The 21,030-nt window shown below is 49.6% G+C and overlaps 1 protein-coding gene across 2 annotated transcripts in view; it reads right to left on the reverse strand.

The window, feature by feature from the left end:
- Positions 1-6,425: 6,425 nt before the first annotated feature.
- The window catches only part of LOC121573590 (nuclear receptor-interacting protein 1-like), a 66,692-nt gene continuing 52,087 nt past the window's right edge, over positions 6,426-21,030 (reverse strand). The window contains exon 2 of one of the 2 annotated variants that reach the window (XM_045222462.1): positions 6,426-13,098. In XM_045222462.1, coding sequence (XP_045078397.1) covers positions 8,760-12,629 — 3,870 coding nt within the window. In that variant the 5' untranslated portion in view covers positions 12,630-13,098 and the 3' untranslated portion in view covers positions 6,426-8,759. Of the gene's footprint in view, positions 13,108-21,030 lie in introns of both variants that reach the window. The other variant, XM_045222461.1, reaches the window with a different exon arrangement.

Here is a 21,030-nt window from a genome sequence, read left to right on the forward strand (position 1 = left end):
CCCCCTCCGACGAACGCCACCGGGCGGACTCCCCGGAGCGCCAGGATGGAGGCGGTAGAAGTCACTGATGAGGTCAGCATCTAGGACCTGTCGCCGCGGAATCCAACTCCTCTCTTCAGGGCCATACCCCTCCCAGTCCACGAGATACTGGAAACCCCGGCCCCGCCGTCTGGAATCCATGATGCGACGCACCGTGTAGGCAGGACCACCTCCGATCATCCGAGGAGGAGGAGGAGGAGGCGGAGGAGGCAACAGAGGACTGAGGAAGACAGGCTTGAGGCAGGAGACATGAAAGGTGGGATGGACTCTGAGCGTCCTCGGTAGTTTGAGTCGAACTGCCACTGGATTGATCACCTTCTCCACCACAAACGGACCAATGAACTTCGGTAACAACTTCCTAGACTCAGTCCGTAACGGAAGATCCCGTGTGGCCAACCAAACCCTATCTCCGATGGTATAGGTGGGAGCGGGGATCCGGCGACGATTCGCCTGGAGCTGATACCGGTCCGAAACTCTAAGGAGTGCCTTTCTGGCCCGATGCCAGGTCCGGTGGCAACGACGAATATGGGCCTGAACAGAAGGCACTGAGAGCTCCTTCTCCTGAGAAGGGAACAGGGGAGGTTGGTAGCCATACAGGCACTGGAAGGGAGACATCCCAGTGGCAGATGTAGGGAGAGTATTGTGGGCATACTCAACCCAAGGCAACTGAGAGACCCAGGAGGTGGGGTTGGAAGAGACCAGACAGCGTAGCGTGGATTCCATCTTCTGGTTGGCTCTCTCCGCCTGACCATTGGATTGGGGGTGAAAACCAGATGTGAGACTGACTGTAGCTCCAATGGCCAAACAGAAGGACTTCCAGACAGCAGAGGTAAACTGAGGGCCACGGTCGGAAACGATATCACTGGGCAAACCGTGGACCCTGAAAACCTCCCTAACCAGGATCTCGGACGTCTCCGAGGCAGAGGGAAGCTTGGCAATTGGCACAAAGTGGGCGAACTTGCTGAACCTGTCCACGATAGTCAGAACGACCGTGTTCCCCTCAGAAGCGGGCAACCCAGTGACGAAGTCCAGGGCCAGATGCGACCAAGGTCGCCGGGGAATAGGAAGGGGGTGAAGTAGTCCAGAGCTGGGCCGATTGGTACTCTTATTCTGCGCACACACTGGACAGGCAGCAACAAAACCCCGAGTATCCTCGGCCATGGCAGGCCACCAAAAACGTCTGCGAATAAACGCCATTGTCCGAGCCACGCCAGGGTGACAAGCCATCTTGCTGGCGTGGGACCATTTGAGGACAGCAGGACGAACCGACTCAGGCACAAACAACCGACCGGGTGGACCGTTACCGGGACCGGGCTGAGTCCGAAGGGGCGCCAGCACCTCCTCCTCAATCTTCCACATAACTGCTCCCACGACGCAGTTCCGGGGAGAGTTGTCTCGGTCTTGGACCCACTCTCCTCCGTCTTGGAGAACATCCGGGACAAGGCGTCCGCCTTGCCGTTCTTAGATCCAGGTCGGAACGTCAGGGCAAACTTGAATCGTCCGAAAAACAACGCCCACCTGGCCTGACGGGAGTTGAGACGTTTAGCCGATTGCACGTAAGCAAGATTCTTGTGGTCAGTCCAGACAATAAACGGTTGCTCCGCCCCCTCCAACCAGTGGCGCCACTCCTCCAAGGCAAGTTTCACCGCGAGAAGCTCCCGGTTACCCACATCGTAATTCCTCTCCGCAGGCGAAAGGCGACGAGAGTAGTAGGCGCAGGGATGGAGTTTACTGTCCGTGGAGCATCGCTGCGACAGGATGGCGCCAACTCCCACATCAGACGCGTCCCACTTCAACGACGAACTGACGGGCCGTGTCCGGTTGAGAGAGAATCGGTGCGTTGGTGAATCGCCTCTTCAAATCCAGAAACGCTCGATCCGCCTCCGGACTCCACTTGAAGGTCCTGATACTGGAAGTCAAGGCAGTTAACGGAGCGGCCACACGGCTGTAATCCCGGATGAATCTGGCGGTAGAAATTCGCAAACCCCAAAAATCTCTGGAGCTGCAATCTCGTACCGGGCTGGGCCCATTCCAGAACCGCTCTAACCTTCTCCTGGTCCATCCTAATCTCTCCCCCTGGAGATGATGTACCCGAGAAAGGATGTCGTGTGGGCGTGAAACTCGCACTTCTCGGCCTTCACGAACAGGCGATTCTCCAACAATCGCTGCAGAACCTGCCGGACATGCTGGACGTGGTCGGAAGGTTCCTTCGAGAAGATCAGAATGTCATCCAGGTAAACAAACACAAAGAGACCGATCATATCTCTCAGGACGTCGTTCACCATACTCTGGAATACCGCTGGAGCATTGGTCAGTCCAAACGGCATCACCTGATACTCGAAGTGACCCATCGGTGTATTGAAACCCGTCAACCACTCGTCCCCCTCTCTGATCCGGACCATGTGATACGCATTGCGTAGGTCTAGCTTGGTGAACACCGTAGCACCCTGTAAGGAGTCGAAGGCAGAACTCATCAAGGGCAGGGGATACTTGTTCTTGACCGTGATGTCATTCAACCCCCGATAATCAATACACGGTCGAAGAGAGCCATCCTTCTTACCCACAAAGAAGAATCCTGCCCCCAGGGGTGATGACGAGGGGCGAACGAGACCAGCAGCTAGGGACTCCTTGATGTAGGTCTCCAACGCCTCACGTTCCGGTCGGGAGATACTGTATAACCTTCCCTTGGGGTAGACAGCTCCAGGGAACAGGTTGATGGCACAATCATATGGTCGGTGGGGAGGGAGTGACAGAGCCTTCTGCTTACTGAAAACTTCCCCCAAATCGTGATATGTCTCGGGAACCAGGGACAAATCTGGGGGTTTAGCCTCAATCACCTGACTGGGAACCGAATGGGGGCAGGCAGTCTTGAGACAGTTAGCATGACAATCAAGGCTCCAACTCGTTACCTTGCCCGTCACCCAATCGAACGTGGGATTGTGTTCCTTCAGCCAGGGGTATCCAAGGACCAGAGGAACATGGGAAGACGGCAGAATGAAGAATGAAATCATCTCAGAATGATTCCCCGACAACCGCATCTTAACCGGTTCAGTCCTCATCGTGATACGTGCCAGACTACTGCCGTCCAGAGTGGTCGCCTAATGGCTTCCGGCAATTGCTCCTTGGAAAGCCCCAGCTGTTCCACCAACTCGGCATCAAGAAAGCTTCCATCGGCACCTGAATCGATAAAGCGTTAATCGCTAAGCTCTGATTCCTGTTCACAAGGGTAGCCGGAAACGGGGGTCTGACAGAGGTACTGAGAGGTTGAAACTGGCTCGCTAAAAGTCCTCCCAACTTTAGCGAGCCGGGCAGTTTGACGACCGCCGGGAACAGGTGGAGATGTAATGTCCCGAGCTACCACAGTAGAGGCAGCAGTTGGTCTTACGTCTATGTTGACGCTCCTCCTTGGTTAACCCGTGCCGCCCCACTTGCATGGGTTCAGAATCGGGAGAGGGACCTCTCCACTAATCCTTTGTGGTGGAGAATGATCGACGTGTTCTGGTCCACCACCCGACCCGACTGGGAACTGAGAAGCTGATCGATTGGACGGACCCCATTGCTTCTCCCTCCTTCGCTCTCGGACTCGATTATCCACCCGAATAGACAAGGCTACCAAGCTGTCCAGGTCACTAGGCTCCGGATAGGAGATCAACTCATCCTTGAGCTGCTCCGACAGACCCTGGTAAAAGGCCCCTTGCAGAGACTCCTCGTTCCACCCACTCTCCACAGCCAACGTCTTGAACTCGATCACGAAGTCGGCCACGCTGCGAGTTCCTTGGTGAAGCGAAAACAGGCGCCTAGCTGCGTCCCTCCCTCGGACGGAATGGTCGAAGAGCTTCCTCATCTCGGCCGTGAACCCCTGGTATGAAGCCATGCAGGGGTCTTGTCGTTCCCAAACGGCTGAAGCCCACTCCAGCGCTCGACCACGCAGCAACGCAATCACAAAGGCTATCCTAGCCTTGTCTGTGGCATAAGAGTAGGGCTGTAGATCGAACACTAATCCACACTGCATAAGGAAGGAACGGCATCCTCCCAGCTCCCCCTCATATCTATCCGGCGTCGGAACCTCGGGTTCACGGAAGGACACAGCTCCAGAAGCGGCAGGCGAGATGGGTGAAACCGGTAGTGGATCCTCCACCGGAAACTTGCGTTGGTTCTGGACCTCCGTCAGACCGGTAGAAAGGTTCCGAACTGACAACGCGATCTCCTGTAGTACCGTGCTATGATGGCCCAACATCTTCTCCTGATGGGTAATGGCATGGCGAACAGAGTCCAGGTCCGCTGGGTTCATTACTGGCCGGATCGTTCTGTCACGGTTTACTAAGCCAGAACCCAGAAGCAGACCAGGACAAGGTACGTTGAGACAAAGGTGAGTGTTTATTTAAGAGATTCCAGAGTGAGGCTGAATAATCCAGGGAACAGAGCGGGTGGCGTGGATGGGTTGTTGAGGGTGCAGTGGTTGGTCCGGTAATGGCTCGGCAGCCGCCGACCATCAGGCAGAGGTTGGGAGAAGGTTCCGGGTGAGAGACTGCAGATAGAAACAAACGGAGGTAAGTACACGGCAAGCCAACAAGGTACAAAACAACAAAACTAACACTAGTAGCTCAGAGGCCGATACGCTGACAAACATACTGTTCATGGCTAACGATCCGGCAGGAACTGGATGTTAGGCCAGAGCCTAAGAAGGGTGATGATCAGGACCAGGTGTGCAGATTGCTGATGGGATGCAGGTGCGGAAATCAAGAGCGCTCCCCGGAGCGTTCCCGAACCCTCGGGAAACTGGAGCTCACGAACAAAACACTAGTCACCAGACAGGACCCGACTCAGACTCCCGGGATCGTTACAGTAATTCAAGGTTGAGAGAGGGTGAGAGGTGAGAGATCCGCACGAACGCAGCCATCTACACAACTAGCTAACAGGCTTGCGGCTAATGCAGCAATTGCTATAATAGTGCATAAACAGCTAACTCTCGCCTTTCCCCACAGTTTCTAAAGTTACCCGACACTAGCTAAAAAAGCCCTGACAGAAGCGCAAAACAATCAGTAATATATTTTGAAAGTGATAACACTTATTTTTTCATGTTTACAGCGTCAATTTCAATCAGGCACTGACGTTATCCACCTAAGAAACACAGATAACCCGGAAGCAGAATTGAAGCAGAGGCACGAGTAATTGACCCGTGATAATTTTCATGCTGTGAGGATATTTACGGCATGTGTTATAAGCTTGAAAAAGCTCACCGTCAATCATAATCATTGATTGTGAGCTATTTCACGCTGTGAGCCTTTTTACATGACACCGGGAACTTGTTTTTGAGGCCTCTGACAAGCCTATGAGAAATGCCAAGTTATCTTGACATCAGAGGCCTTGTTTGACTCAATTTTAATCATTTGTGACCTGCTGTGCTGCATTCACATCCTGCTGGCCCCATGTCGAGGTCAGGAAATCAAAGGGGGAAGCACAGACAAACAGACGATTGTGAAGTTTTACACCTTGACCTCGGTTTAAACTTGTGACTTGCCTCCTTTATGCTCACCAGTGTTTTGGCAGTGGGAGGAAATGGAGGGGTTATTGGCAGTTCAGGGCTTGATAAGGATCTTGGGAGGGAGAAGTTCACACAGGGGAAAGGTTACTGAGAGTTTAAAGAGAGTGCAGCCAGTCATGGAGAGGATTAAATAAAGGGGCAGCTAGTCAGGATAGGGCTGCTGAGAAAACCGAGCAGGATTTCAAAAGTGCACTGTCTGCAGACGGACAAAAACCTGACTGTTCACCCACTGGACTTCAACATTCAGAACCCAGGGGCAAAGAAAGTTTGGGGTGAACTTCCCTTCACCTTTAAAATAATCTCTCTCCTCTTTCTCTTCCTCCTCTTTCACTAAGGGCTGTTTTCTGTCCCTGAGCAGAGCTGCTGCTTCATGAAATGGATCATCAGGGTGTCTGAAAACAGGACTTCAGGTGTTTAATGGCAATAATATAATGTGATCTATTTTAGACTGAGGGAGAAATGTGATGTGGATTCAGCTTCAAAGGGTATACCATGGTGCATGCATCTAGGGCACATCTGCTGACCTCCACTCCTGTCCTCACTCCTTTCAATGCCTTTCCTGCCTTTGTTAAGATCTGGCAGAGAACTCAGAATCAAAGTTCTCTGAACTCAGAAAATAGATCACGTCCACGTTACTCAGAATGCACTATGAATGAGGAAACTGAACAGCAACTGACTCGCACTGACACTGACCTTATGTGTGTGGGAACATAGAGCAATATAAAACAACTAAATAAGAAACATTCAATGTATGAGGAATAAACCATTAAATAAATAATATGAAATACAGTAGTAACATAATGAGATATTATAGTTAGGGAAGGTGAAACAGGAGCATAACTCAGTCAAGCGTTTTAGTACTTTATTTTGGAGATATCAGTGCAAATGAACACCAAAAAAATGAAAACATAAAAAATGAAATAATGTTTCAGGTTGTCACATGGAAAAATGAAACACTTTCTTTTTGCTACAAATGCATGTTTCAGATGCATGATGCACAATGATGATTGTACTTCATACATCCGCTAAAACCCCCAAGCTCCGTCCATCCGAGCTCTGTCTTCAACCAGTAGCAGAAAATAAAATCACAAAAATATTCAATGCACATTTATTTTCACACCTTTTCTCCACTTGCTCAACAGCCTGTGGTTATTTAGGGACTGTTCATGTTCTAAATGACCCTCCCTCTGTGATAAAAATACCTATTTTAAGACTTGACATTTTGCCCCATCACCAGTAGGGATACACAGGTAGTTCCCATGCGTCTGCATGCAACAGGCAGCAGTGAGGAGAGTCAGACAGTATTACACAACACAGCGCAGGATAGATTATCATTTACCACATAGAGACACATGCAAAGAACAAACCAACCAAAAAACAGGCATAGTATCCTCTGCCATTTGTATGTATGTACACTAATAGGCATTGAATTCATATTTACATTTTTTAGGGCATTAAAAACTAGGGTAATATATTTTTCTTCAACAATACAAAATAGTTATCTTTCATAATGAAAGTACTATTTACACAAATATATTTAACCATTGTGAAAATGTATTAATAATAGAAGAAACATCTACTTCATATGTACTTCATATGTATATGTATAAAAAAATATCACATGTAAGACTAAATGCATGACAGCAATGTGTGAAACTGAAACCAGAAACTGAAAAAATACAGTACAATCAAAATAAGGAGCTAGACATCAGATAAGCCCCCAAAAGACACCAAAAAGGACTTCATGATTCTTGGGTGGCAGGTTCACGTCATATCCTGCTGCTTTCAAATGTACCTGCGGTTTTCTCTTTATTTCCATGCAATTATTTAGACATTTTAATATGAGCTAAGAAACCGCAAAAAAAGTAAATGGTGTCCATAAAGCACGATAATCAATAAACACAAAATAAACTTCACAAACTGTCAAATTCTCAACGGATAACAACACTGACAGTTTTTCATTACATGCCATAAACATATTATTTTTAAGGACACCAAGAGCTAAACTTTGACAGTTCAAACTCAGGGGTACAATATCAAATGAGACTGTATTATTTATTTCAGAATATCAATTTATATTTCAAAACCAAGATTAAGTATGTGTGAGGAAGCTGTGTTAATTTTTCATTCATTTGGAATGTAACAGTTATGCAGATACTGCAGTCTTTTAACTGTTGCTCCGAACCTGTATACAACTACTACACTCACTGTATGTCCCACAGGTAGGCTCAGCAAGGTTTTAAAATAACCTCTACTACAAGTATTTAGTAATAGCTGTATTACCAGTTGTATTACCATCTATTAAGATAATGTTACCTTGCGTTTGCACTGTCAAAACGAAGCCCCAACAAGTTAATTTCAGATCAAAGCAAAATGCAATGCGTTGTGACCACATGAGCACTGTCTGTCAGTTGACATAGCCGACTCACTGATGATCATAAAATAAAATTACTCTTGAGGAGAAGTTACAGTAGCAACCAATACAGAGCCTTCATAGAGAATGGAATTCTAGGTACCTTTAGTCGATTTGATTAACATTGTTCTCAAGGTCTTCCTTTAAAAATGTCTCTAACGTCTACGTTTTAATGTACTGCTGTGCTTGCCCTGGTATTACTTTATTTAGGATCTGATCTAAAAGTGAAAAATAAATAAATATGCAGTGAACTGAGCGCTAACATCAATAATAAATGTAGTTGGAAATGTTCTTCATCAATGTTTTACGAGTGGCAACAAAGAGGACACAGAATAGTGATATGTGTGCAATACAGGCACAAATCATAGGAGTAAAATGAATGGTGCCTTCTTTCAATAATTTGAGAATGTGAAATACATACTGTATGGAAATCACCAGTGGGCAATCTTAAAATTTGACGATTATTTTGGTGCAAGTAATTTGACATTCTGTTGAAGTAGAGCTATATCGTACCACCCATTCTGTAACCTGAGCCATCTAGAATTATGATTCAATAATGAAACGAATGCCTTGAATTAATTTTCTCTGTTCTTCTTTTTCAAAATCCTCACTCTTGCATTCCTTGCTGTTATTTCTTCTCATTAAACTACAAATGAATTTGGCAAGTCAGTAAAAAAAGGAAGAAAAAAATAAACATTGCAATCTTTTCCCCCTTCAGTCTTTTTTTATGTTTTAGTTCATAAAAGTCATTAGTTCATAAAACTACCATTTATCAGATGAGTCGCTCAGCCTATGCTTGTCGTTGTTGTAGGGAGGGGACAGGGAGGAGTGCTGGGTGGAGGTGCTGGTGGAGCTCAGTCTGTGGTTGTAGGCATCATTGCTGTTAGTACCCGGCTCCTCCTTCACCCTCACCCCTGGCCCTGACCCCTGAGTCCCCTCCGCCTGGTCCCTCCCCTCCCTCCTCAGCTGAGCGCTGCCTTTCTGCAGCATGTAGTACAGGATGGGGTTGGAGCGGGTCAGCCGGGGGGAGTCTGGGCTCGAATCAGAGCCCTCCTCCTCCCGGTCCCGACCTGCCCACTGCACCGGGCTCTCCGGTTCCCGTTTCACTGGAGTGGAGTCCCGTTTGGGCGAGTCCTGGTGGGGTGGGAGGGCTGTGTGGCGCCCCCAGGGGGAGCGTTGGCTGCTGTCCCCTGTCAGGGGAGTGGGCAGCGGTCTGAGGTGGCTGGGGGGCCCTGAATTGAGGGAGCTGTGGGGGTTGGGGTGGTGCCAGGGCAGGGTAGGCAAGTTGAGGAGGTCGTGGTGATTGTAGCCCGGCTGATTGAGGTTAAGTACGCTCCCATTGGCTTTACCGTTGGCCTGCAGGACAGAGGGGCTGGGCCCCCCACGGGGATGCTGGGACAGCTCCTTCAGACAGTTGTCAGACAGGAGCAGCTGTTTGAGCACATTGAAGCCCCGGCTCTCCCTAGGGAGGAGAGCTTCACTGCTGGGGCTCCTGGCTGGGGTCTCCTCCTCTTTAGGGCCCCTCAGGGCCCTGTGGTAGTCAGGCTCCTCCTGTATCTGCTTATGGACCAGACTGTGAACCAGGCTGCTGTGCCTGTAGCTGCCTCCACTGTCCACCACTGCCATCTGAGGGCTGCCATTGTTCAGGCTCTCAGCCAGCTCCGAGCAGAGCCGTCTCTTTTTAGGGCTGGGCCCCTGGTGGTGGTAGTCTCTCTGCTCCTCCTTTACATGGACAGGGCTGGGCCGGCGATCTGTGTGTAGCTGTGCAGCGCTGGTGTAGTAGGTAGCACTCTGCTGTTTTAGGAGCTGGCTCAGGAGGCCATATTTAGCAATGACCTCTGTGGGCCGGTGCTCTGTTTTTAGGTCCTGCTGGGGTTCAGAGAATGGGTTATGCCTGTAGTGATAACCTTCTCCTCCTCCTCCCCGTCTCTTTCGGCTCGTCACTTCCTCACACACAGCAGAGGACAACAGGTCCAGGCCCTCCTCCCCCGGTTCAGTTTTGACCTTGACGTCTGCTGCCGAGGGCCCGTTGGAGTTGTCACATATGACAGAAGTGCCAGGGTGCTTCTCATAGCAGCCACCCACCGCCGTCTCCACACTGCGCCTCCCACCGGACCTGTCTCTGTGGGTGGCTGAGGCCACGGAGGAGGCAGAGGAGGAACCTGTTCCCAGCAGGAGCTGCAGCACCGTGCGACGCTCCAGAAGGTTCTCGATCTGGGATGCGGGGGGCGACACTTCCCCCCAACGGCCGAACGACGGTGTGCCGCTGCCTGAGGGCCCATCTGAGAGGGGGGTACTTGTTGTGTTCCTCTGGATAGGGGCGTTGAGCCTCTCCAGCAGGGCCAAAGGCCTGCCACCACCCACCTCCAGATCCTGGCTGGGTACTTTGCTGGGAGCCATGGGCGGGGAGGGTGAGGCAGTGCCGCATTGGGCCAGGTTCTGTAACAGTTTACTGGCGCTGAACGCCGGCTCAGCTGCAGCTTTCTCAACAGGGAAGGGTTTAGACTTACACAGATCCAGAGGGCTAGACTGGACATGGGGAGAGGGGTAGGAGAACGGGGACGGGGTGCTGCTGGGGTCTCGGCTGAGAGAGTACATGGGAGGGCCTGGGCCTGGTCTGTCCAGAGGGCTCTGTGTCCTGACTTCCTCCCAGGGGGCCAGTGATTTAAGTGGGATCCGTGACAGACTGGACAGGGTTGCGTCATGCTGCAAATCTGGATTAACGACTATTTTGTTTACCTTGTCGTTATTCCTGCGCTCCAGAAGGAGCTGCATGAGAGTGACCTTGGGCTGGGACTTAAGGTCTGGGCTCATTTCAAGCTCCTTCTTAACCTGGGGGACTTTCAGCCTGGAAGGATCCGGCTTCCACTTGTTTAGCAGGGACTCAGTGAGTTTGTCTAAGGACGAGGACGAGGACGAGGAGGAACAGAAAGTGGTGGAGGAAGAGGAGAGAACGGTAGAGGAGGAAGAGAAAGCGGTAGTGGAGGAAGAAAAGACAGTGGGGGCAGAGGAGAAAACAGCAGAAGAAAAGTTGGAGGAGAAAGCAGTAGAAGAGCAGGAGTAAGAAGCAGAGGTGGAGGAGGAGGTGGCTTTAGGCCTGGTCTCTGGAGCTCTGGTGCTGGCCCTGCTCCTCATAGAGAGGTCAATAGGAGAGCAGCTGGAGAAGGAGATCTCTGCATCGCTGTAGCTCTCCTCTCTCTTGGCCAGGCTTTTCTCCTGGACAGAGCACTCACTGTCAGAGGTGACGGAGGAGCCGCGGCTGGCAGGCAGGACCCTGCAGTTGTCCTCCAGGTGCCCGTTCTTAGTTAGCTGCTTCTGGTTGTTGTGGTTGTTGAGGAGCAGCAGGAGCAGGCTGCTGCAGGTCTGGGGGGGCCTGGCGGGGCGCGAGTCAAATCCCCGTTTTTCCCTAGTGGGGGTTTGGGGTTGGGTCTGGGTGTTGGGGGTGAGGGGCAGAGGAGGGGGGGTTGGATGTGGCGAGCTGTGGACTGGCAGCAGGGAGGAGGGGCTCCGCTGGCTGGAGCTGGAGTTTAGTGCCAGTCGGGGGAGTGTTGTTGACGTTGTTCCGTTTTGGGTGGTTAAGGAGCTTAGCGCGTCTAGGGCGGTGGTGGTGGCGCTGGTGGGCGGAGCATCTCCCGCGCTGGGTGGCCTCTTGTCCTGGGTCTGCTGCGTTGCCATGGCGGCCAGCCTCTCGCTGGCGGAGCGTCCGGAGAGCTGGGCCTTGAGGGTATGCTCCCGGGAATATTGCTGCAGGTGGGCCTCACTGGACAGCAGAAGGGCCAGCTGACTGCAAGCCACACTGGGTTTGGGCGAGGGGGCAGGGCTGGAGCGGATCTTCACAAGGTTGGCCACAGCCTTGAGCCGTTCAGCACAGGACACAGCATCAGTGGCAGCAGAAGCAGCGGTGGGGGTGGAGGGAGGCGTGCTGCTCTGTACCGAGCGGGGGGACTCACAGGGCCTTTCCTGGCTGTGGCCGTGGCTGTGGCCTCGCCGGCTGTAAGGCGTGCTGCTGTGGTTCTTCAGCTTGGTCTTCCTCATCAGGCCCTTGAGGCGGCTGGAGGCCATTCCGTAGCAGGGGAGAGGCTCCTTGTCTGCAGCAGGAGGGAGATCGGTGGGCGGGGAGTGCTCGCTGGGGGGTTTGGTGGACTGCTGTGACATGGCCACACTCTGCAGTCTGGAGCTGAATGACTGGAGCAGGGAGGCCAGCAGTGTGCTCTCCCCAGCGTGAGGAGAGCCCTCCAGAGCCCCGTTTTGCAGGCCTCCTCCTCCCCCCTGGCCGTTCAGCTCCACAGGGGGGGAGCTCAGCCTCTGGGCCCCAGGCTCGTTCCAGGGCCCTGAGCGGAGCAGCCGGGCCTTCTTCAGGTTCTGGGAGGCCCCATGGTGCAGCGTGGGACCATTCCCATTGCCGGCCTTCTGAACAGCGGCGATAGCAGGGCTGTGGCTGGGCAGCTGGAAGGGCCGGGCCGCTTTGTTGACCTGCTCCACCTGGTTGCCGTGCCCGTGGGCAGCCTCCGATCTCCGGGTTGCCGTGGCCCCAGGCCCAGCCGCCACGGGATGCATCAGTAAACCTTCAAGATAAGTTAGAACAGCTGAATCCGTGTGTGTTTCAGGGCCAGGCTCCTCCCCATGAGTCATGTTCAATACTAGGATCCCCCTCGTATGGTTCAGCACTGCTACTGGGAATAACAAGGTCCACTAGGTCATCAGGTACTGTACTTCCAGATATTGATAAGAGGTGAGGATGCACATGGGCAGGTCTTTTACAGGTTCTGGAATCCACTGGCTCAATGTACAGTATTCCCTTCTCCACAGTGGAAAATGTCACTAACACAAAGAAACTGTGGCCATGACGGGAGCCATTTGGGGGCTCTCACCCAGCCCTCACTGGCATTCCTGTGTGCCTGTGACACCGGATGCTCCCAGAATTCCCGGGTCCAAGCTTATGCAGCTAACGGCGAGGAACGAGGAGTCAGCGGGATTTCAACACCACAGTGATGTTGGCGCATTCCGTGACTGTGGATGTTTTGGATGTCTGTCTGTCGAGAAGCCTGGGGGCGGTTCTCTCCGTGGTGCCTTTCCGCTCTCCTGATCTCAGAGGGGGGACCTATGTGAGCTGAGAGAGAGAGAGAGAGGGAAGAGAAAGAGAGAGAGGGAAGATAGAGCGAGAAAGAGGGAGAAAGCGAGAGATGGGGAGAGAGAGAGAAACAGCGTGAGAAGGAGGGACTTGCAGCATGGCAGAACTACATCACATTCATTTCAACACCTTGTCCGCCATGCCTGTTACTTGGCAAAATTTCAGTTTGACTGCACACGGCAACCCCTAATCCCTGTGTATTTTTTTATTTCAACCAAATCGATGACAACAAATGTAGATTAGGGTCTGATTTTATTCAAATTGTAAATTCAAGCCCACTACCTCGAAAACATTGGTCTTCAAGCCGTAAGCCCCTCGTTGCAAAGTGTCGGTGCTGTCTTTCAAAAGTGAAGGGTCTGTGAGAGCTGTGAATCATTTCTTATACAGCTTGTCATTTCAGTGGATTATTCTCCCTCCCTCCCTCCCTACTACCACTCCTCCTGCACTTGAGCATTTCACACTACCCTGTCTCCGTTCTCACACAGCAGCTGCACACACACACACACACACACACACACAAACATACACACACACACACACACACACAGGTATAGTGACTCAGTGCTCTCCCACCTGGGTACAGTCCTGGCTGCCCTGGTGCCTATGGAGAGCACTGGCCTTATCACCACCAACCACCTGCCCAGCTAGATCTTTCACCTGCCTCAGTTGATCCCTGTCTGGACAAGATATGGACCCGCACTTCAGCTCTCATTGTCAATGACATGAGCCCTGAAGGTATTCTAAATACCAGAACTGCATTGACTTGACATAAGCCCGGTTATTATGTACAAAGCCAGCACAGGTTTACTCAGTACTGACACTGGCCTCCACAGAGAAGAGACAGGATAAGGCTTGGTTGAGCTGCCAGGTGTGTGTGTGTGTGTTTTTGTGTTTGTTTGTGTGTGTGTGTGGATCCGGTGCACCTGTCACACTGTTGCCGTGCCACTGTCAGGAGGGCAAGACATTGACACTCAGGCGACTGACCACTGTTGCCGGTTGACATGACAATGCCCTAAGAGACCTGCAGTGTGAACCCTGTCAGGCTGGTCTCTGTGGTTACAGGACACGTCCCACAGTCAGAGCCGTGGCCATCAGGGTTAATTAATACAGAGAGTTTCCACCGCCACCTCAGCTGCCTTCCTGCTTGCCTGCCTGATGCCCAATGTCTCTCCCTGAAGCTGCCTGCCTGCCCCACCTTTGGCGTGACTCGCCGAGTGGACGACATACAGGGTCACAACGACAGGAGTCAGGATAGTGAAGCCCTTGATTACAATGAGGCTCTTGATTTTGATGAAGGTCAGTGATGATGCTGTCTAACCTAAATAATATGGGACAGAACAGTGTAGGGTCGCAACGAAAGGACAGATAGGATTTAGCCTTAGCCCTTAATTATGGAGGTCAGTGATGATGCAGACTAACCATGGTACAGGAAAGTATAGCCCATCATAATGACTGGAGGTCAGTCATGATGCAGTCAGTCTAACCTATATATTAATAAGCGTAATGAAGCAGCCAGGATCAACAACAACACAGTAGGCTATCTATAATCTGAGTTAAATCCATCTCATGGGATGGCCCAGGTCCACAGGTTGGCACGACTGTAACGTCCACCAAAGTGCAACCTTGAAAATGAGTGGGGATTAGCTGTGGGATAACAGTTGATCAGCTAGCCCAACTGACAGCCTGCAATGAAATACTAGGATGGAACAAGAAAAGGAAAGGAACCCCAGCCTGTAACTCAAGGTTTATAAGGAACAGGTCTGGGAACCCGTCTGGCCAAGTAACACGAATGGCAAAGATAAGAAATGACTTAATTGAGATTGGCCGATCAAATCAAATCAAATGTTATTTGTCACATACACGTGTTTAGCAGATGTTATTGCGGGAGTAGCGAAATGCTTGTGCTCCTAGCTCCGACAGTGCAGTAATATCTAACACGTAATATCTAACAATTTCACAACATATACCCAATGAGCGTCGATTACAGTTCAAGGCCAGCTTTATGCTGCTGACCCAAATCTGACCACAACAAAAGCCAACCTGCGCACCCACTGGACTGGAGTGACAGACCATCTGACGTCTGCTGTCCTGCTAATCTTAGACGGCAGGATTAGGTCTATTTTCCCGCTGTGCTGGCCGACCCGAGGGCTTAACTCAATTAAAAAAGGAACGCAATGAATGTGTTTGGTAGGGGCAGTAAACGTGTAAATAAATGTGTACCGTCAAGTTAACTTAGTCACTTAGCTAGAGACCTGTGTGTGTGTGTGTGTGTGTGGATGTGTTTAACTATACTTGAATTGTAAACAAACAAAAATGTGACTAACTGGGAACATTTTGTTATTCCCCACAAGGTAAAATGCTATTTCTTGGGGGTTTAGGGTTAAGGTTAGAATTAGTGTTTAGGGTTATGAGATAGGGTTCGTTTTAGGGTTAGGGTTAGGAGCTAGGGATATGCTTAGGGTTAAGGTTAGAGTTAGGGTTAGGGGTTAGGGAAAATAGTATTTTGAATGGGACTGAATTGTGTCTCCCCACAAGGTTAGTTGTCGAGACTGTGTGTGTGTGTGTGTGTGTGTGTTTGTGTGTGTTTAAGAATCAGACCACAAATGTGAAAGAACCTGAAGATGAACTGGCATTCAGGCCTACATACATTCAGCATGTTCAAAACAGGACATATTCTCGGCTGGTGGAAAGGTATTTTAGGCTTGACACTGAGCTTGTCTATAACCCATCAAAATATAATAATCAACTGGAAATAAAATGTAATAAAGGGTTACAAGGCCCATAAAGTGGACTGTATTCATAATGTAAATCTAAGTGTAGGTAGGGGTCCTGTCCTGTCTGTGGATAGGTAGGGTTGGTGGGGACTTTGTGAAGGACAGGGCCCTAGACAGCAGCCATGACTGAGGTAAAAAAAAAGGCCTGGAATTGCAGTGGCAGCAGCAGTAGAAAGTGTGTGCTGTAAAAGAGCACTGTGCACTGTGAACAAATAAATTACCTTAATATATGGAGCCTGTCATCTAAGCCTAGCCCCTAAAGCCCAGACCCCCCTCTGCTTTCAGGAGCAGCAGGCGATACGGGCATGTGTATTACTATTACATTATCTCGCCTTGTGTATATATTGAAAATGACCTTACACATCTGTTAACATGTCATATCATTCCTGGCCCCCAAAACATGACCCCTCTCCCCATCTCCATGGTGAGACACCAGAGGGCCAATGAGCCGCTCTCCACCGACTCCAGTTACCGTGGTGATTATCCATTATCTTTGACAATGTCACGCAATGACACCTAAACGCATTCTAAAGTGATTTTTACTACAGTGGCCATGGGCGAAAGGGAAGACGGCTATGGAGACGAGAGCTTTATCATCCCCCAACTGACTGCTCGCTCTCCTACTCTACTTTCTGCTTTCCTCTCCACCTCTCTCCTCCTTTCTCCTCCCCTGTACTCATCTCCACTTTTCCTCCCCTTCTCTTTGCTTCTCTTCTCTCCTTTCTTCTCCTCCACTTTCTTTCCTCTCCTCTTCTCTCCTACCCTCCCCTCTATTTTTCACTTCTGTTCTCCTCTCTCCCTCTCCTCCTTTTCTCCAGAAGCACTAGGAACAGGAAGGTCAGCGCACTATCAGCCATTTCCTCTGTGGAATAACCAGAAAACTGGAGTGAATACGACCCGATGCAGATGTCAGGGATTAGATATCCAAGTTTGACCTTCAATCCCCCTCACTCATCCCCCACCCTCCTCAAAATGAGAGTTTCCTCAATGACCTTAATTGTCAGGAATGGTAATCCATTTAAGCCATTTTAAATGTATGAGTCAAAACAAAAGACTGAAGAAGGGAAGAGCCACAGGAGCAGGCAGTTAAAGTCAAGGTCATTCACACCGCCCAGGCTTTCCACTTGATGCAACAGCTGGTGTCCATGCAAAGCTCTGGGCGTTAATAAAAAGTGACAATGCAGCCCGAGCATGGGGGATCACTAACGTCTGACACCAGCCTGGCAGATGTGTTTTCCCTGCATTAAAGGGGAGTCAAGGTTAAAGGAATTTAAAAGAAGAGGCGATGCCTAAACACTATTATTTCATGTAATCTGCAGGCCAGCCTGCTGCACATACTCAACAGGGTACCTCACTTACACATGCAGCGTGACTGCCATTTGTAAATTCAATATGGCCCGGGCCTGACATGATTAAATAAGACAAAAAGCAAGCTACCAACCTGACCAAATGCAATTGTTCAAACTGGGAACACAAGTGAACTTGCACACGGTGGGAAAGTCAAATTAAAAGCTCTGTCTAACCTTGGCAGAGGTAAACAAGAGAATAACATGCTACTGAACAGCGTGAGACCACAACCAAAGATTATGTTAGAGATAAGTCAATCAGGACCAAGTAACAAGGAAAACACACATGTACGTGGACACACACACGCGGACACACGCATACACAGACACACACAAGAACTAGGGCACTCTGACCCAATTCTAAGGGCGCATTGACCAAACAACTCATGCATAGTGCACACACTCCCACATTCTCTCTCTCTCTCTCTCACTCACACTCACACACACACACACACACACCCACACACGCACACACACACATGCACACACACACACACACACACAGGCACAGTGCACACAGGCACACCCACCTGGGTACAGACCGGCCGCCCTGGAGCCCATGGAGAGCACTGGCCTCCACCACCAACACCTGACTCACTGAATTACTCTGCTTGCTCTGCCCTCATATTTAGCATCACATGGAAGTGTTTTACCATTTATTTTCAGGACAACCAGGGCTACAAGTAGAACACAAAACTATTTGACATAAACACTTGCATTCATGAGTTTCATTGACAAACGTCAATAAACAAATAAGGTCCACCAAGCAAAAACATGATAAAAAATGTATTTAAAAGAATGCTGTAACTACAGAAATGGTTTGCCCAGTGGGTAATTAATATATAATATAGTTAGTGACAACTGTGTGGAGTTTAGAGTTTGTGACCGCAACTATGTGAGCTTATTAGAGTATTATATACACAATGTCCTGGGATTTCCTATGATCTTCTATGTAGAAGAATCTCTTCCCTTCAAAACGACTTGTGTGGCTTGTGAGCATCATAGAAGCAAAACATGTGTGTTCGTGAGAGTCTCAAGTTTTTCATAGTGGGGTCATAATAGTTTGTAGCTCAATTAGTTCAGACTTTACAGACATTTATGTGAGAAGAACTGTTTTCGTTTTCGCCCTTGCTCACAAACACCGCTCTAGCGAATGGTTGGTATCAGCGGATGCAGAAGAAATAGACAAATCCAATGCAACAACCCAGCAATCTGTAGCTCAAACACACAATGTTTAAAAGGGGTTAGAATTCCAAAACGCACCAGCATTACTGTGGGACTCAAAACCACAAAGCTGTACATCCTCCACACTCTAAACACACACCATCCTGCTGAAACAGCCATACTCCCCAGTCAGTCCAAACACACACCATCCTGCTGAAACAGCCATACTCCCCAGTCAGTCCAAACACACACCATCCTGCTGAAACAGCCATACTCCCCAGTCAGTCCAAACACACACCATCCTGCTGAAACAGCCATACTCCCCAGTCAGTCCAAACACACACCATCCTGCTGAAACAGCCATACTCCCCAGTCAGTCCAAACACACACCATCCTGCTGAAACAGCCATACTCCCCAGTCAGTCCAAACACACACCATCCTGCTGAAACAGCCATACTCCCCAGTCAGTCCAAACACACACCATCCTGCTGAAACAGCCATACTCCCCAGTCAGTCCAAACACACACCATCCTGCTGAAACAGCCATACTCCCCAGTCAGTCCAAACACACACCATCCTGCTGAAACAGCCATACTCCCCAGTCAGTCCAAACACACACCATCCTGCTGAAACAGCCATACTCCCCAGTCAGTCCAAACACACACTTTCCTGCTGCAACAGCCATACTCCCCAGTCTAACATGTGAACATGAACATTGCGTGTTGACCTAACACTAACATCACTGTCTAACTAAATATGAACCGAACAGAGTTCCCCAGTTACAGTTCCTGGCCTATGTCAGTGTCAGGCCTTGACGAGAGGAGAGGGGGGTTTAACTTCTGTACGCATCAGTACAAAGAGTTCTCGGTGGGACAACAGAAAATAATTCATGCACATTGATGAGTCATCTAAGCGATTCAGAGCCTAGCAGACTGGCAGGATGATCAGAGGGGAGGACACAGCCAAACCCAGACGACCCTGGATGATATCACTCTTTCCCCACTGTGCCCTGGCCTGCATGGATGGCCTGCATGGCCCTGGGTCCACAATAGAACAGCAAGGCTATCAAAATGTTTGTGTCCATAGTAAATATTTGTGTGGCGGTGGAAGACCCACCCAAGGGCTATTTCCTGAGAGAGAGAGGGCTGGGGAATTAGTGTGTTGATTAAAACACACACACACACATTCCTTTATCTTAATGAGCCGTGGCCGCTATTCATCTAGACCTATTCATTCCTATTGGGCCTCCATGCTAATCTTATGCTAACATTGTCTATTCAAAATGCACACAAAAAATCGACCCCCAAAGCAACAAGACATTTTCCATGTGAAGCGGCCTCAGCTGAGAGTGATTGAGGTTGGAGGAACTAGAAGCCAGAACAGCTGATTAGCCCAGGGCCATGAAGCCAAAGGACACATCTAGTCATCTAGAACCCCTTTGAAGGTATTGAACCAGACCACTCTGGGCTGGCGATCATGATGATGATGGCTGAGGTTAATAGGCCACTTTCCCATTGAAATAATAATAATAATAATATGCCATTTAGCAGACGCTTTTATCCAAAGCGACTTACAGTCATGCGTGCATACATTTTTTTTTTTTGTGTATGGGTGGTCCCGGGGATCGAACCCACTACCTCGGCGTTATAAGCGCCGTGCTCTACCAGCTGAGCTACAGAGGACCGAAATCATCTGTCCCTCCCTGTGTCAGGCTGCTGCTAATGCCCAGAACATTGGCTACTAAACCAAGCTAAAAAACCCTGGCCTTTAATGAACAATTCCCATAATATCCCTGGCTTCCATCCTAAACAGCTCCCTCTCTCTCTCTGTGGGAGTCAGCAGGATGGGTCTTTATTGGTTTAAAGGAGTAGTCTGCTGATTATAGGATGAGTAATTCTGGGATGCTTTGTGAATAGGATGGCCATCCTGTGACAGAGGACTAAGTGACAAAAAAGAGGGGACATCTCTGCATTCTCACCCATCATTTCACCATTCATGATGCCTCCAATTACCTACTTCGCCAGGAGATTTTCAATCATTCTAATGCTTCTGCCCACAGTGAGCTCAGGAAATGGCAGGGTGGGGCATGATTTGGATACAATGGGCTATATCAGGTAATTTCTCTTTCGGCCATTCTACCTTTTCTGTTTCTTGAAACAACTAAGAATATCAGCTCATTCAAAGTCACACAATTAAACAAATCTCTTTAATCAATTAAGTGCACTTAACCCACTAAAAGATACAACAATTATGCATAACCTTTTGGGAGACATTTTCAGGCAGGCAGGCAGGCAGCACAGCAGCAGCACCAATCCAGTTGTCAGGCCAGAAGCCAACATATGCCAATAAACATCCCAGGACACCTCAACACGATTAGGACTACACCTACCCCTGGAGCTCGAAGCTCGATCCAGTACTCCTTGTGCTCAGACCTGGCGCCAGAACGAATCAGTTGGACAGGCCTTTGAATTCCATAGGGGTCCATTTTATAAATGGCTGTAACAGTAAAGACCATAGGCAGCTTGTGAGTTTCAAGTTTGGGGAAGCTTAGAATTTATCCTACAATTTCTACCGATCTGCGTGGCAGTTCAGTAATTATGATAATTTTTATATGCGC

This window comes from Coregonus clupeaformis, chromosome 9, assembly GCF_020615455.1.
Source record: "Coregonus clupeaformis isolate EN_2021a chromosome 9, ASM2061545v1, whole genome shotgun sequence".
NCBI classification, from domain to species: domain Eukaryota; kingdom Metazoa; phylum Chordata; class Actinopteri; order Salmoniformes; family Salmonidae; genus Coregonus; species Coregonus clupeaformis.